General features: G+C 37.7%; 1 protein-coding gene across 1 annotated transcript; it reads right to left on the reverse strand.

Annotated features, from left to right (window-relative positions):
- Nucleotides 1-1876: 1876 nt before the first annotated feature.
- LOC114224920 (uncharacterized) lies at nucleotides 1877-17684 on the reverse strand. The gene is made up of 5 exons (XM_028124212.1): nucleotides 17607-17684; nucleotides 14184-14254; nucleotides 10890-10986; nucleotides 9099-9200; nucleotides 1877-2059 (listed from the first exon to the last, which is right to left on the reverse strand). The coding sequence occupies exons 1-5, from the start codon at nucleotides 17682-17684 to the stop codon at nucleotides 1877-1879; spliced, it is 531 nt and encodes a 176-aa protein (XP_027980013.1).
- Between the last annotated feature and the right edge of the window lie 665 nt (nucleotides 17685-18349).

The raw sequence follows: 18349 nt of genomic DNA on the forward strand, positions 1-18349 counted from the left end.
GGGGAAAGGACAGTCTCCAATAAACAGTGTTGGGAAAATTAGCTATATTCAAAAGAATGAAATTGAACCACTGTCTTACACCATGCACTCAAAATGGATTAAAGACCTAAATGTGAGACCTGAAACCATAAAACTCCTAAAAGAAATGGGAAATAATTTCTTGGATATTGGCTTTAGCAACCTATTTATGGATATGTCTTCTTAGGCAAGGAAAACAAAAGCAAACATAAACTATTGGGACTATGCCAAAGTAAAAAAACTTTTGCATAGGAAAGGAAACCATGATACTTGCATTTTTAAAGAATAGTCTAGTTTCAGTGTGGAGGATGACTAGAGTAGAATAGAACTAAAAATAGGGAGAACAATTAAATAGAGGGAAGACAATAGTTAGAAAAGAAATAATAGAGTGTGGTGTGACATAATGAGTGGTACTGAATGAGCAGAAGGTGGAATTTAGCCATTCTGTGGAATATTATCCAGCAATGAAAAGGAATAAAATACTAACAGACACAACATGAATATCAAAAAATTATTACTAAGTCAAAAAGTCGGACACAATATGTATTGTATAATTTTATTCATATGAAATTCTAGAAAAGGCAACTCTATAGTGACAGAAAACAGATCAGTTGTAGCTGGGGTCAGGGTAGGGGAAGTCAGCTGCAAAGGGCAGTAGGAAGATTTTAAGATGAAAGAGCTATTCTATAACTTAATTGTGGTTACACAATTGTACACAAGTACAATTCATCAAACTCTATACTTAAAGTGGGTGAATATTATTTTACGTAAATAATATCTTAATAAGTTGTATCTAAAAGTGAAAAAACAAGGCCAAGAACAAAAAAGATTTAGGAGGTAGAATCAGTAGAACTTGGTGAGTAAAAAGTATGTGCATATTTTGTTTTACATGGTGGCTGTGTTTCTAGAAAAGATCTGTAAAAATAAAATTTAAAATGCTCTAAGGTGGTCTAAGGTAATTATTCAAACCTCACTGATTCCTTTAAAAGTATTTTCTAATAGAGAATTTTGAACATATACAAAAGTTGACAGAATGGTATAATGAACCCCTACATACTCAACATCCAGGTTTTTTTTTTTTTTAAAGATTTTATTTATTTATTTGAAAGAGAGAGCACAAGCTGGAGGGGGTGCTGAGGGAGAGGGAGAAGCAGACTCCCTGTTGAGTAGGGAGCCCACCTCTGGGCTCTGTCCCAGGACCCAGGATCATGACCTGAGCCAAAGGCAGACACTCAACTCACTGAGCCACCCAGGCACACTCAACATCCAGTTTTAACAGTTATCAATTTATGGCCAAGTTTGTTTCATTTATACCCCATTCTACTCCTGACCTATTCTGAAGCTAATCTCAGACATTATATAAATTCACTCAAAATAGTTTAATATGTATCTCTAATAAGTAATGACTCTTTAAAGCATAACTATAATACCATTATCATATCTAAAAATTAATAATACTCCTTAATGTTATCTAATATCCAGTCAGAGTTCAAATACCTAATTATCTCCTGAAGTTGCAAATTTTCATTTTTATAGTTTGAGTTAAATTCCAAATAAGTATTGCAATTGATACACCTTTTAAACCAATGTTTTGGTAAGTTCTCCCTTTTTTTTTTCCCTTGCAATTTATTTGTTGACTAAGCTGTCTGTTTCTTAATGTAAGAAATATATCTGTTATGCAGATAACCACCTACTACTTTAATGGACTTTTAATTTTCATTGTTCTATAATTAAAAAATACTTTAGTTGCATTCCAATAATTTTTTGATAAAGCCATAGTTTGGCAACATAGGATTATCTCACAGTATCCCTGGTATGTATTTGCTTTTGGCCATTTGTTTTGAGCACTATTTAGATATCAAGACAGGTGAGCATCACTTACAGTTGTTTGCAGATCATTGGTTCTATCAGTGAAGATATCCAATCTGTTTTCGCTTTCCAAAATTTCATCAATATTTTGGGACATAATATTTTTTACATCAGTTACTTGACTCCTCAGTGTAGATATTGAGCTATCATCTTGATTTTTATTGTATTTCATCTATATAGAAGTGAAATATAATACAAATATTATTTTCTATAATTAAAATCTATTACAACATATTGTACAAATTGAACAAAAGTGTCAAAGGTACATTTCACTTGTTTTTCAGCATAAGGAATCAACTAAGCTTCAGATTGTTCCACCTTAATCTTGCTAAGAAAAGGTGGGGGGGATGGACAGGAGAGTGATATTTCAATGTATTCAATCAGTGGTGGAAGTCTTTTTTTTTTTAAGTTGTTTATTTATAGATTTATATAGATTTTTAAAGAGAAGTTTTAGGGTCACAGTAAAATTGAGTGGAAAGTACAGAGTCCTCACATATCCTTATCTCCTCCACCCCCTGACTCCCCAGCTCCCTATCAACATCCCACACTAGAGTGGTACATTTGCTACAATGGATGACCCTCTATTGATGTATCATTATCACCCAAAGTCCATAGTTTACTTTACGGTTCACTGTTGGTGCTGTACATTCCCTTGGTTTGGACAAATGCATAATGACATGTATTCACCATTACAGTAGCATACAGAACAGTTTCACTGCCCTTAAAATCCTCTGTGCTCCACCTATTCATGCCTCCCTTCTCCCTAAGCCCTAGTAGCAATTGGTCTTTTTACTGTCACCATGGCTTTGTCTTTTCCAGAATGTCATAGAGTTGGAATCAAGCAGCCTTTTCATGTTGGCTTTTTTCACTTAGTAATATGCATTTAAGATTCCCCCATATCTTTTCATGGCTTGCTTGCTCATTTCTTTTTAGTGTTGAATGATAGTCAATTGTTTGGATGTACCACAGTTTATCCATTTACCTATGGAAAGACATCTGGGGTGCTTCCATGCTTTGGCAATTATCAATAAAGCTGCTATAACACTTGTATGCAGGTTTTTGTGTGGACATAATTTTTCAACTTATGTGAATACCAAGGGTGTGATTGCTGGATTGTATGGTAAGAGTATGGTTAGTTTTGTAAGAAACTGCCAAACTGTCTTCCAAAGTGACTGTTCCATTTTGCATTCCCATCAGCAGTGAATATGAGTTCCTATTGCCCCACCTCCTTGTCAGTATTAGGTGTTGTCAGTGTGAATTCTGGCCTTTCTAATAGGTAGGGGGTATCTTATTGTTGTTTTAATTTGCAATTCCCTAATGATGTATGATCATCTTTTCGTGTTTATTTGCCACCTTCTTTGATCTTCTTTGGTGAGGCATCTATTCAGGTCAGCGGCCCATTTATTTTAAAGACTTTATTTTTTTAAGTAATCTCTACATCCAACATGGGGCTCAAACCTACAACCCCAAGATCAAGAGTTGCGTGCTCTACTGACTGAGCCAGCCAGGTGCCCGTTTGGCCGATTTTTTGATCAGATTGTTTATCATCGAATTGTTGAGTTTTCAGAGTTCTTTGTGTATTTTGGATAACAAATGTGTCTTTTGCAAATATTTTCTCCCGGTCTGTAATTTTATCAGATGTGTCTTTTGCAAATATTTTTTTTCCAGTCCATGGCTTGTCTTCTCGTTCTCTTGACAGTTTTTTGATCCAATCTCTGTCTCTTAATTGCTATATTTAGACCATTAACTTTTAAAATGATTATTGATATAGTTGGGCTAATATCTACCATATTTGTTACTGTTTTCCATTCATTGTTCTTGTCCTTTGTTCCTATTTTTGTCTTCTACTTTATCCATATTAACAAAAATGATCTCTACAATAGAGTGTTATATTAAAAAAGTAAGCTGCAGCTGCAGAACAATATCAAATAATAACTTATTGAACACTTAATATGTGCCAGGTACTGTTTTAAGCACTTCACACATATTAACTCATTTAATTCCCAAGCCACCATATAAAGTAGTATTTTTATCATCTTTTATTTTCTAAAGAAGAAAACTGAGGGGTCCCTGACTGATGCAGTTGCTAGAGTGCTTGACTCTTGATCTCAGGGTCTTGAGTTCAGGCTCCATGTTGGGTGTGGAACCTACTTAAAATAAAAAAAAAAGAAACGAAAACTGAGACTGAAAATAAAAAGGTACCAAAATTGTTACACAACAAAACAAGGACAGACTCAAGCTCCAGAGATTAAGCCTTTACCCATTGCATTAATGACCTCAGTTTTGTGAATTTAAAAGGTATGTATAAACTTATGTTACATATATTACAAACATACATGCATATAAAATGTATATTCAGATATATTTATTATATATTTATTTATATGCATATTTATATATAAATAATTCTGGAAGGTTATGCACTAGGTTGTCTGTTAAGAGTGCTCACTTCAAGGGTTTGACTGAGATTGTATTTTGCTTTATATTTTAAAGCTTTGCTTTATATTTGCTTTGTATTCAAAATAAAGCGTATTTTGCTTTATATATTTTATGTTATTTTACTTTATTAATGAGCATTAGTTTTTAAATAAAAATAATATGAAAACCCCCTGCTCTTTGGCAATTGATCAAATCCACCTTTTAAAAAAATTAAGATCTTTTTAAAAAGTATTTTATTTATTTCTTTGAGGGAGCAAGAGAGAGAGAGAATGAGAGAGAGAGAGCATGAGCAGGAAGAGCGGCAAAGGGAGAGGGAGAAGCAGATTCCCCGCTGAGCAGGGAGACCAGTGCAGGGCTTGATCCCAGGACCCTGAGATCATGACCTGAGCCACCCAGGAGCCCCCATCTTTTTTTTTTTAAGATTTTATTTATTTGAGAGGTTGAGCAAGCGAGAGAGAGAGAGAGAGAGAGAGCATGAGTGGGAGGAAGGGCAGAGGGAGAGAGAGAAGCAGACTCCCTCCTGGGCAGGAGCCCGCCACAGGGCTCAATCTCAGGACCCTGGGATCATGACCTGAGCCCAAGGCAGACACTCAACTGGCTGAACCACCCGGGCGCCCCTCAAATCCATCTTAAACAGAACACTGATCTTGCTGGTTATTGGATCATGCAATCTACAATTGATGTTCTGTGAGGAGCTCACTAGGTAAATGTAGAAAAGAAGAGGTTGCTAGTTGAATTGTGTCCCTCCAAAAAGATAGGTTCAATTCCTAACGCCAGATAGCTGTGAATGTGACCTTATCTGGAAATAAGGTCTTTGCAGATATAATCAAGTTAAGATCAATGGTTAATTTTTTATTTTTCTTTTCCTTTTTTTCTCTTTCTCTCCTTTTAAAAAATGCTTAATCTTTTTTAACCTAAGGGAATCATTTAAGTTTTGTTAAGATAATGTATTCATAGTCCATTCATTGATGTTAAGCTTCTACACACATACACACACATGTATTTAAATTTCTCAAAACTATTTTTATTTTGTTAACTATTGTATAAGAAGTTCAATAACTTTTATAAAATTTTCCACAGATTTAATGCTTACCAGGTTAGTTTATAAATGTTAAACAGAAATTTCTTTGATGTCAGATGTGTTAACTGCTTAAAATATGCATATTTTCATATGGTAACTAATTTTCAGGGAGCTATGTCAATAATATATTTTGGCTGTGTTGAATATGCAGAATTCTTCACAAGAAAATTTATGAATTTGAAATAAAAGCATCTATCCTTAATTATTTTTCAGGCATTGTGGTGGACACACCCTATGGTGACCACCCCCCTCAATGCATCACATCCTTGAAACGAACCTCCAAGTATGACTTGCTTCTAATTAATAACAAAGGTGATGGGATGTCACTCTTGTGATTATGTCACATTATATAAAATTTAGTAAACTGGGGGGGCCAGGGTGGCTCAGTCGTTAAGTGTCTGCCTTTGGCTCAGGTCATGATCCCAGGGTCCTGGGATCGAGCCTGGCATCGGGCTCCCTGCTCGGCGGGAAGCCTGCTTCTCCCTCTCCCACTCCCCCTGCTTGTGTTCCCTCTCTCGTTGTGTCTCTTTCTATCAAATAAATAAATAAAATCTTAGAAAAAAACCCCCAGAAGTTTATAAAAAAAATTTAGTAAACTGTAGTAGAGAGATTCCTCTGCTAGCCTTGAGAAGCAAGCAGCCATACTGAGGATGGCAAAGTGGCAAGAACTATTATCAGTCTCTAGGATTTGAGGGTGTCCCCTGGCCAACAGCCAACAAAAAGCTGCATCCCTGGAAGAGCTATAAAGAAATGAATCCTGCAACAGGTTCTAAATGAGCCTGGAAGCCGAATCTTCCCGAGCTTCCAGATGAGAACATAGCCTGGCCTACGACACTCACCGCAGCTTTGTGAGACCTGAGAAGAGAACCTGTTAAGTGGGGCCTGGATTCCTGACCCACACGAACTATGAGACGATAAGCGTGTGCTGTTTTAGGCTGATTTGTAGGATTTGTTAGATACATAATAGAAAACTAAAGCCGGTATACCTAGAATATTTTATTATGGAAAAGTTCAAACATACACAAATGCAAAGTGAACAGTATAATCAATCCTTAAGTGCCCATCACCTAGTATCAACACATAGCCAATCTTGTTTCATCTGTACTACTACTGATTACCCCTTCCTCAAATGCATTATTTCAAAGCAAATCCCAGACATTATATTATTTTAATTTGTAAATGCCTCAGTTTGTATCTCTAAAAGATATGGCCTCATTTTTCTTAAAAATGAAACCACAACATTATCACATCTACAGAAATTCCTTAACATCATCAAACATCCAGTTTGTGTACAAATTTATCAAAAACAAATCATTGTTGGTTTTTTTTTAACATTTATTTTATTGATCCAGGAACCAAAGTCCACATTTAATTGATATGTGTAAGTCTCTTTTAATCTATGAGTTCTCCTTAACTTTTTCCCTGTTGCAATTTATTTGTTGAAGAAATTGGATTATTTGTCTTGTAGATTTTCTCATATTCTGGATTTTGCTGATTGCATTGCTGTGGTATCGTTTAATTGGTCACTGATCTCTCTATTTCCTGCAAACTGGTAGTTAGATATGAAGGCTTGATCATATTCAGGTTTGATGTTTTGGGCAAGTATACTTCAGATGTGTGCTTTATACTACTCATTGTGTGACAGTAGGAAACATAACTAATGATTGATCATCTCCGTTATTGTGACCTTAGGAATAATCAATGGGTTTAGGTGTTTTGAGCCCGTTTCATCTGTTATGAAGTTCCTTACAGCTTTTCACCTAATTTTTTCAGTCATTGATGATGACTGCTTAGATAAATGATTTCATCAGGGATTATAAAATAGTGAAATTTATCACCTCTTCTTTGTTTATTAGCTGGAATACTTCTATAAAGACCAAAAACCATTTTCCCTATCAACTACTTGTTTTCTTTGAGGTACAGTTCATATAGGAAAGTCAGAATAAATGGTTGAGTCTTTATTTATTGGTTTTCAGAGTGTTGAGGTGGATCCTTAGTATCTTCCAGGTTGACTGATGAGGGATTATTTTGTCTTTGATAGTATCTAGGAACTCATGGAATTTAACATATTTGATGTGTTACAATCCACTGCAGTTATTATTCTTTTCGATGTTCAAGTTATTCCATTACTGACCAGTGTTAGCCTCTTTAAGTTGGCTCCTGAAGTCTTTTGCCATGAGCACAGTGAACTTTGATAGCTTCCTTGTTTCTGGCATGACAAAATGCTTCTGGCTTCTATGTTTCCTGCCTGATATCTGCAATCAGGCCTGGTTCCTTTTGGTGTAAAATGGTATTTAGAGACTATAATCTAGATGCTAAGGGGGCACACTGCTTTTGGGTTGCTCATTATTTCTAAAGTTTTTCAGTAGGTAGGGTAGGAAATACTTTTTTTTTAAAGAGAAAATATATCATGTAATATATTTTTAATGAAAAAATTTTTGGGGTGCTTGGCTGGCTCAGTCAGTGGAGCTTTCAATATTTAATTTTCAATTAAAAATTTCACAGTATGATTTTCTTTTAAAAATATTTAATTTTCAATTAAAATTTAGGATTATAAGGTTTTACTTAATTCTTTGACCTTATATTTGCAACTCTTGCTGAAAATCTTGATTCCTAATGACATTAACTTTCTTACTCAAAGTAGTATATCTATATAAACCAATTTTAGAATAGCAACACCAATGTTATCACTAACAATGTGACACTTGAAAATAAATACTTTAAGATTTATTTTTCGTTCTTTTGTCATTAGGGTATAATTTCACTAGGAATATACAATCAGATTATTGTGTTTTAAAGTCACTTGAAATAAATTTTCACTGTCTTTCAAGTCATCAACTCAATACACAATTAGGTTCTTGTTTTTTTTTTCTTTTGAGTTTTAGGGATTACTTTTTAAAAATTAAAAAAATTATTATGGTAAGATATACATAACAAAGTTTATAATTATAATGATTTTTAACTTAATAGTTCAGTGGCATTAAGTATATTCACAATGTTGGGCAATTATCACCACCACCATCTCCAGAACATTTTCCATCTTCCCCAACTGAAACTCTGTACCATTAAACACTAATTCCTCCTCATCCCTTTTCCCCGGGCTCTGGCAACAACCCTTCTGCTTTTTGTCTTTATAACTCTGACTACTTAGGTATTTCATATATGTGGAATCACACAGTATTTGTCCTCTTCTGACTGTCTTATTTCACTCTATGGACATTTTTTTAAATATTTAATTTTATAATTTTATGTAATTTTATTTTTTATTTTATAATTATGTAAAATATTTACATGGTTCCAAAGTCAAATCTGCAAAACAAGTTTCATTCAGAGAGGCCTAGTTTCTATTCCTGTCCCCTATCACTGTATAGGCAACCATTAAAATGTTTTTGGTTTATACTTTCCTTGCCCCCACCCCCCTTGTTTTTTACTATAAACAAACAAATATGTATATTTGTATTTATTCTCTCTTTCTTAAATGGTTGCAAATAAGAATAGTAAACATAGTACACTATACATACTTTATCTATCTTGCTTTATTCACTTATCTGTATATCAAGAATATTCTTTGTCATTATATAAAGATAGAAGTTCTCTGTTCTCACTCATCTTTAAAGCTCTTCTCTCCTAATTCCATACAGTTTTGTCAGCTGTAATACAATGTTTAGGAGTATAGTTGAAGGTTACATACCATATACTTTCCTAATACTTGTTGAAAATCTGCAGCAACTGCATTTGAAGGAGAAAAATGTTCTTGCGACATCAAAGGATTTCTCAGAAAAGTATCACTAACCTGGGGACGTTAATGGAAACATTTAACCTATTTAGATAATTTCAACTGGAGAATTACAGAGTTCATTTGAAGCAAAGTCTGGCAGAAATGTGAAATAAAAGAATATTCTATTTCCACACTATTTCTAGCTTTTTGGTGGCAGGGTGTCCTTTCCAATCAAAGATGCAGTATGTAGGACAACTGTGCTTGCCCATTCTTCTCTGCTGCTGTAGTACAGATCACAATCTCATACAGTGAGACTGCAAATAGCACTTTGAGTCTTTGGTATGTCTGAGGACTTGAGGGGAAGAGCAGATGCTCACCTCTGGCACACAGAGAGAGATGGGATTCCATGATCTTTTCTAAATAAGTGTTTTTTATTTTGCCCTCTTCCTCCTCCCTTCAAAATCCATTCAACAATGATGAAACAATCCCAACTGAATGTCATGGTACTATCTTTCAAACCCTTACTTTTTTTCTTTTTCCAACAACTTTTATGGTTGTTAGAGGACATTTCAAAGTCTCCAGAAGGAATTCTTGCAATTGTTTGTACTCCATATTGTATTCCCCAGAAATAGTGGTAAAATGTATGTGGTTAGCAATTTGGTATCTGGTTTTGGAAAGGTGGTAAAGTTCGGATGTTTTGTCATAGTAGCAGAGAGGGAGAACAATTAAAGTACAGTCACTTAAATTACTAACAGTGTTTAGCATCTAGACTCTAGCACTTATCAAGGTGTATCTGGAGAGTGAATTTCAATATTAGTCCTTAGAATCCTTGATTCTATATGTGGTTACAGTTTGAGTTGTGTTGAAGTAAGACAGTACACTAAAAAATATGTGCATGATTCATGAATATGACTGAAAATAACTGTTAGTCACTATAGTATTGCTGACTGATTTTTCCATTAATATATTTTACTTATTTATTTATTTATCTTAGAAAAGATCTATTTACTTATTTTAGAGAGAGCACGCACAAATTGGGGGGAGGAGCAGAGAGAGGATCCCAAGAAGACTCCCCACTAAGCAAGGGAGCCTGAGGTGGGGCTTGATCCCATGATCCTGAGATCATGACCTGAGCCAAAATCAAGAATTGGATGCTTAACCGACTGAGCCACCCAGGCACTCCTATTTGTAAATTAAATACACATGCTATTGAAATGGTATATTAAATATTAGGAAAATTTAATTTCTCTCTTATGTGTAAAGAACAAGATAAATACTAGGAGAGAGTCTAATAGATCTGTGTGGGTAGTCTTTGCAGACCTGCTTTAGGGTCTGGAGAAGTGTGGAAACAGGACAGATGAAGGATAGGGGTAAGAAATCTCTGAAGGTCAAAAAAAAGAAATCTCTGAAGGTCATTAATGCTCTGTTTTATAGACAAATGAGTGATCTGCTTTCAGCTAGTGACACAACTACGAACACACTATAAAATAGAGACCTCATGGGGCACCTGGGTGGCTCAAATGGTTAAGCGTTTGCCTTCGGCTCAGGTCATGATCCCGGGGTCCTGAGATGAAGTCCCACATTGGGCTCCTGACTCAGCAGGGAGCCTGCTTCTCCCTCTCCCTCTGCCTCTCTCCCGGCTCATGCTCTCTCTCTCTCTGTATCTCTGTGTCTCAAATGAATAAATAAAATCTTTAAAAAAAAGAGACTTCATAATTTCAGTAAGTGAAAAAGTCCTTAAAGTAGTATTAAGAAATTACTTACATTTTTAAGAAATGCAGATGGTGTTATGGTATCCAAGGCATTGTCTGTGGCACATAGGTAAGTGATTCCATCAATAAAGAGAGTATGGTAGACAAAGCTTTGAAAAGAATAAATTCATTTACATGATAACGTTGAAGAAATTAAGTACCCTCACAGAGAATCTACTTTTTTTCCAAGCTCTCAGTAGTAGTATACAAGTTGTATAGGTAACTTTTTATAATGAGAATTAGAAAATCTTTCATATATGTGAAAAATTAAATTATGTTAAATAAAAACTATAAGATTAGAATATGTATTTAAAATTTCATCAATAAAAATGAATTACAATAAAGAGAATCTATTTATCTATCTATATTTAAAATGGCTTTGATGGGGCACCTGGGTGGCTCAGTCAGTTAAGTGTCTGCCTCCAGCTCTGGTCATGATCGCGGGGTCCTGGGATCGAGCCCCATGACGGGTTCCCTGCTTGGCAGGGAGTCTGCTTCTCCCTTTGCCCTGCCCCCCCGCTTGTGCTCTCTTTCTCTCAAATAAATAAATAAAATCTTAAAAAAATGGCTTTGATAGATAATTACTCATTCCAAGACTGAATAAAGATTCTCATCAAATAGAAAATGCTATGTTCACTGATTTTTACTATCCTTATATCTTTAGGAAGGCATATTTAATTTTGGTACTTCTTGGCTTTCTAGTATGATAGATTAGAATTTAAAAGTTGTAAACTGCCAACACTAAATATTCTGAATATTGGGGAGGGGGAAATTAAACTCCCCTACAGTATGTGGAAGTGTATCTTAGCTGACCTTTTGTGCCTTCTCAGAGTCACATGTTAGGAAGCTAGAAGGTTCCTGGAAAGTGCCTCCATCTTTACTGCCCAACAATCCAGAAAATTTAAAAATATGGTAAAGAAAAAATAGTTGCTTGGTGCCTAGACTTTGAATCTAGTCATTCTGAACACTCTATATCCAAATGGTTAGCAGGCAATAGACCTGGTCAGATGCTAAATTGGATATACAGAAAAATGACAGATCTCAGAAACAGGGAGAAAAGATAATCCCAGAGGCAAAAAATTTAATGTGCCCGCCCTTTCCATGTAAATCCTTCATATCATATGAATACAATATGCTACAAATATTTTTAATGATGGTATTGATACACATAATCTCTACTTGAAAATATTATTATTTTGGGAGGAGTCTTTGTTGAAAAAGAGTTGCTAATTCTATCATCTCCCTGAAAGGTATATATGTGATTTGAAGTAAATTGATATTGGATGTGAGGAAAGAAATATTTTAAATTTATGCTTAGTACGTTATTAGTGAGTAACATTCAGAAACCATCTTTAAAAGTTAAAAAACTTGAATACCCAATGTCCAGGATACACTGTAATTAACAAAGGCAAGATGAGGAAAACTGTGTACATGGTACTACCATTTATCTATCATTCTCATATGCTCCCTGAAGGGAAATGCACATATATGCATGTGTCTCTTACAGAAAAGAAAAGAAAAGAGAAGAAAAAGAAAATGACAAACTGAAAACTTTGTCAAAATGGTTATCTGTCTGCGGGGAAGGGAGAACAGTGTGGAGAGGACAGGAATGAAAATTAGACTTCTTTTTTTGGGGGGGGAATTAGACTTCTTAAAGTTGTTTTCTCATTTTGACTTTGGAACCACATGCATGTTTTGCATAATTATAAAAGCTATTAAATCAAACTCTAAGAGAGAAATTCTTGTAAATAAAAAAAAATGACAAAAATGAACCTCACTTTGTATGGAGGAACCCAGACAAGAGATGATGGTGGCATGGTTCCCATGGTAGGGCTGGAGGCGGTCGGATTCCGGATATTTGGAAGGGAAAGGCAACAGGATTTGCTGATGGATTGGGTTTGGATGTCAAAGAGACTAAAGACGAGGATCACAAAGGTTTCAGACCTGAGGAACTGGAAAAGTGATACGTGCAAGACTGTAGGGGGGGCTTGGTTTTGGACATAAGTTTGAGATGCCCATTAGACATCCAACAGAGATGCATAATAGGCAGTTGGATTTATGAATCAGGAATTCAGGAAGAGATCTTCAAAAGATTCAAATTAGAATGCATAATCTAAGAAAGCAAATAGTAGATGAGAAAAGAATCTCCTTTTGAAATCATGCTGGCTAATAAGTGAGAACAAAACTAGAATATCACCATTTTGCACTCCCCAGTCAATGAATGGCTCTAGGGTATCAGCAAGGAATAGTACTGGCTGCTAGCATGTCAAAAGGAGATACAGGTAGACACATGTACCATCTGATGGAAAAAAGCACCTATAGTCTTTGGAAGGGATCCAGCCTGTGGATTCAGCCGCGTGAAACATGGTGAACTGCATTCTGCAGTCAGCAAAACCAGAGAGTGGGAAACTACACTCCACAGGTTCTTCAGTGATAAACTGTAAGGAAAGGAAAGGGATGGAGGGGGAAAAATATAGATTAAAGAGGTGTAAAAGACACCGAAAGAAAAAAACCGTGTGGGATTAGGCTCTTGTGTCTGAGGTTGCGTATTTAGGTGCTGAGGCAGTGAAGACCCAGGGTAAGTGACTGCTATAGGGGCTGGAATGGTGGGGAAGAGGGACGAAACTGTGGATGGGACAGGACACATGGCCGGCCGTTTCGGGGATGGCTGGCAGGATTCCATATTTTTGGCTTAGGTGGTAGCTGCAGGTGGTGGGGAGGTTTCCTTGTAAAGCTTCACAAAGCTATACTTTCACTTGATGTGGTTTTTGTATTTTGTTTTATTCTTACAATATAAAGGTTAAAACAAACCTGCTCTTAAAAAGAAAAATGATGAGTCTAGAAGTAATAGATGCTCTTATTTCCCACCTGTTCTTTTACTAACAAAATGGTGTCAAGACTGGCTTAGGCCATACCATGTAGTGTCCCAAGTATAGCTTAGAGTGGTCTTATTAAAGATGTTTCAAGTGGAAGTTTCCTTTTTCATTAATGAAATATTTTGGGTATACTAAAGAAGTTTGGAGAATAAGATAACAAGAATATTTTAGACCTGCCATCTGGGTAAAATGTTACAGATACAATTCATGTCCCATGGCTATTCTTTCCCAACTTCATTTTTTCCTCCCTTCCCTTTGCAGAGGTAACCACTATCTTGAATTTGGTGTTAATTATTCTCATTTGATCTTACCTTTTACATATGGAAGTTCTCCTTTTTGAGGGTTCAACTGAGAGCACGTGCATCTAACATTTTTTTCCTTCATGTCATTACTATTGTTAAAAAGCAGTCTTTTATGAGAATAAACCTTACCTTCCCATCTGCATTATGGTCTTTGGCTCAGCTCTAAGAAGCACTAGTTTAAGCACTGTTGCCGCTGCTTCCTAAAAATAAATTACCAGCATTTACTTTGGGGAACACTGTAGTGTCTTTACTTAATCCTCTCCCTAAATTTACCAATGGTCTGATTGGTTTATTAAAGAGCAAGTGTTCACTAGTAGAACTAATGGGTAGTTAGTCATAATGTGTGGCAAGAGGTAAGTTATGAAATAAGTCATTTGAATCTGAAGAAAAATATGAAAATTACACAAATATACATATATTTGTGTGTATACTTATGTGTGCAAATACAGGTTGCACTAATCAGTCTTAGAGTCACATCTTATATCTGGCTTTAAGGCTGGGAAGCACTATCTAATCAAACATCTTTTCAGTGACTTGTAGTCACTGAAACTATACCTAAAAATGTTGATGGATTAAAACTATTCAGCCCTTGGGGCGCCTGGTTGGCTCATGGTTGAGTGTCCAACTCTTGATTTCTGCTCAGGTCATGATCTCAGGGTCATGAGATTGAGCCTTGTGTTGAGCGGTGGGGTGGGGGTGGGGGTTCCATGCTCAGCGGGGAGTCTGCTTGAGATTTTCTCTCTCCCTTTGCCCCTCCCCTGTGTGCGTTCTCTCTCCAAAATAAAAATAAATCTTAAAAAAACCTATTCAGCGCTTATTCTCTGAATATCCTAAGCCTGCTTTTTTTTTTCTTTCTTTTTCTTTCTTTCTTTCTTTTTCTTTCTCTCTCTCTCTCTCTCTTTCTTTTCTTTCTTTCTTTCTTTCTTTCTTTCTGCATTCTTCTTTATTTTGATTAAGATAAACAATTTTTATTCAATATTATTCACTGATTTCTTTCTGTGAAACAAATAATTTTCAAGGTCTCTTTTTTCTGTTTCTTGTAAGGCTCATCCTCTGGGGGAAAATGTGCAAGATGTTGATGATTATTCAGAATATCTTAAATATGGTTAATTGTATGGAGTCCTATTAATTTACTTTAGAAGTGTGAAAGGAACCTGAAAGTTACCTAGGAAGACTTGAATAGCCACATTCCCTTTTTTTTTTTTTAAGATTTATTTGTTTATTTGAGAGCAAGAGAGTGAGAGCGAGCGAGCACATGTGCTTGGGGGTGGGTGAAGGGGCAGAGGGAGAGAATCCCCATGTGGGGCTTGATCTCACAACCCATGAGATTCGATCTCCCTCTCCCTCTCCCTCTTTGAGAGGGAGAGGGAGAGAGAGATAGAGAAAGCGCATGAGTGGGGAGGGGCAGAGGGAGAGGGGCAGAGGGAGAGGAGAAAGAATCTGAAGCACACTCTGCATTGAGTGCGGAGCCCGAGGCAGGGCTCGATCCCACAACCTCTAGACCTGAGCCGGAACCAAGTTAGATGCTTCCCAATAGCCTACATATGCTGAAAGTCTTTCCTGTTCTGAAAAATAAGGCCCCTTCCCGCACCATGCTTCTTCAGCTTTCACCCCATCTCACTCCCTTTCTAAATTCTTAGAATATCTAACTTTGCTCTCCTGACTTCCTCATCTCCCATTCAGTTGGCCTCAAGCAATCTGGCTTCTGCCTCTACCACTTCTTCCAAACTGCTACCTGTAAGGTCACCAATTATCTTTTTTGTTTTTTTTTTTTAAAGATTTAAATTTATTTTATTTGAGAGAGAGAGAGTAGGAGCAAGAGAGAGAGCAGGAGCAGCGGGGAGACAGAGAGGGAGAAGCAGACGCCCCACTGAGCAGGGAGCCTGATCTGGGGCTCGATGTGGGGCTCGATCCCAGGACCCCAAGATCATGACCTGAGGCAAAAGCAGAGCCACCCAGGCACCCCCACCAATCTTCTTCTAATTGTAGAGTCCAATAAACACCTTTTAGATCTTGTTCAACTTCTTTGGGGCATAAAACATTCTTGTAACTTTCTTCTCTTGGCTTTCAGGACGCCACTGCTCTCATTTGGGTCCCCTTCTCTCTCCTGCTCCTAAACAGTGTTCTGCCTTTTGGTCCTCTTCTCTCCTCACTCTCATACTTTTCTTTTCTACCCTCTTCTACTAGCTTCAACTCTTAGCCATGACCCTCTGAGTGCTACCTATTAGTGCTACGTATTGGACATTTTGTTGACTTAAATCTTTTGGGAATAAGGTGGAGGAAGAAAGACACGAATAGATTGGCCACGTCCAATTTTGTTGCCAAGAGGCAACAAAATTCAACCTGTCCCAAACTATACTCTCCTCCCTTGCACTTCCTCTGACTTCCTCACAATCCTGCTCCTCCATCTGTAGTTTCAATCTTGTTTAATGCCACCTGAGGAAAAAATTTGACAAATCATCATGTGGTACACCTTAAATTTATACACTGTCATATGTGAATTATGTCTTAATAATTCTGGGGAGAAATGATTGAAAAAAAATTGAGAATCATTCTAGGCATGACTCAGTTCCCTTAGTTTTACAATCCCTTTAGGATCTGTCCCCTCCTTTCCATCTGCACCCTCACTGCCCTTTGCTCACACCCTTCAATCTCCTACAGAATCTACAACAATGCCATCCTAACTGGTTCTCTCCCCTCCAATTCACCTTCCATATTATAACCAAACCAAGTTTTCCAAAGATGAATCAGATCCTGCTATTCCTCTATTTAATTGCTCTCCAGTTTCCCTACAATAAGAAAACAAACAGTATAGGACTCTTCATTAATTATTCTCTGTCCGCTTTCTTGACCTAATCTTTAGCCCTACATATCGCGCCCCTGTGTTCTAGCCACACTGAGGTTCTTGAGGTTCCCCAAACACACCGTGCTGTTCCATCTGAGTGGAGCCCACATTTCTCTTTCCTGTCTCAGGCTAAGACTGACTCTTATAAGGCTTCCAAGCCAACCACCCTGCTATCACCTCTGCTGTGGTCAGCGAGCAGCCACCATCCTGAATGCTACAGGAGCAATCTCGACCTGTCTCCACTGGAAGGCTTTTACACTGTAGGACAAACTATATAGTCCTTGGTCATAAAGAGACAATGAGCTCATCAAAGGGCAACTGCAGGTCCCGTCTTTTCTTCATTGCTGCATCCCCTACACCTTTGCCCCGGGATGATGCAACTAACACATGTTCAATAAATGTGTGCTGAACTGAAAGTCATTTCTCCTCAGGGGAGTTAAAATATTTAAGGGTCTCCTCCAAAGGGGTCGCGTGCACCACCAACCCTAACCCCTAGACGGCGCACGTTCGGCCCAGCGGTCGGGATTCAATACCCGCTCGCAGGCTCCGCAGCTCACAGAAGCCAGCCTCTCGCAGGGCGGGGCCTCTCGCCCCCCACGGCCTGCTCCCGGCCGCCCGGGGGCGCCGCGTCCTGAGGGGCGGGCCCGGCAGGCGCCACCCTTGAAGAGGCGGGGCCTGCCGAGGTGGCGGTCAGGACCCAGGGGTACCTGATAGGAGCCTCCGGTCAGGGCCAGCTCCGCTAGGACCGCTCGGCCATTAGCAATACAGCTGTAGGTGATCGTCATGGTGGGCGGGCCAGTGAAGGAAAAGCTTCGGCCGGACTTAACCGCCTGGGACAGCCTAGGGGCGGTGGCTGGCGCGGGGCTCTGGGCGGTGCTTGCGCAGGCGCGAGGAGCGGTTGATTGGCAGGGAGGGAGGCGGGGCCATCCCTGGCTTGGGCTGAGCCTATGATGAGACCGGGCGGGGTTTCGGGAAAAACTGGCTTTGGGTGAGTGAAACCTTTCTCCTTCCTGGTTATTCTTAAAATCCATCGCTAGTTGAATGCATGCATAAAATGTGGTATGTTCAGCCTTAAAAAGGAAGAAAATTCTGACACATGCTAGGCCATGGATGAACCTAGAAGACTTTATGCTAAGTGAATAAGCCAGTCATAAAAGAAGCAAATATTATATGATTACACTTACATGAGGTACCTAGAGTAGTCAGATTTATAGAGACAAATTAGAATAGTGGTTTTAAGGGTGAGGGGGTAGGGGAGAAGGGGGAGGGAGGAATGGGGAGTTAGTGTGAAATGGGTACAGAGTTTCAGTTGGGGAAGATGAAAAAGTTCTGGAAATGGATAGTGATAATTATTACACAACAATGAATATACTTAATACCACAGAATTGTACACTTAAACATGTACAGTTAAATGGTAAATTTTATGTTATGACTATTTAACCACAATCA

Source organism: Eumetopias jubatus, unplaced genomic scaffold, assembly GCF_037043125.1.
Source record: "Eumetopias jubatus isolate StellerSeaLion01/CBP00866 unplaced genomic scaffold, mEumJub1_p1.0 scaffold_2, whole genome shotgun sequence".
Taxonomy (NCBI): Eukaryota; Metazoa; Chordata; class Mammalia; order Carnivora; family Otariidae; genus Eumetopias; species Eumetopias jubatus.

What these genes read in the sequence shown, in the direction of transcription:
- LOC114224920 (XM_028124212.1), bottom strand. Translation starts at nt 17,684, where the DNA reads ATGACGATCACCTACAGCTGTATTGCTAATGGCCGAGCGGTCCTAGCG. An exon ending in TGACCGGAGGCTCCTATCAG is followed by an intron (nt 14,255 to 17,606) that starts GTACCCCTGGGT and finishes ATTTATTTTTAG; the next exon opens with GAAGCAGCGGCAACAGTGCT. An exon ending in AAGTATTAGGAAAGTATATG is followed by an intron (nt 2,060 to 9,098) that starts GTATGTAACCTT and finishes ACTTCTATATAG; the next exon opens with ATGAAATACAATAAAAATCA.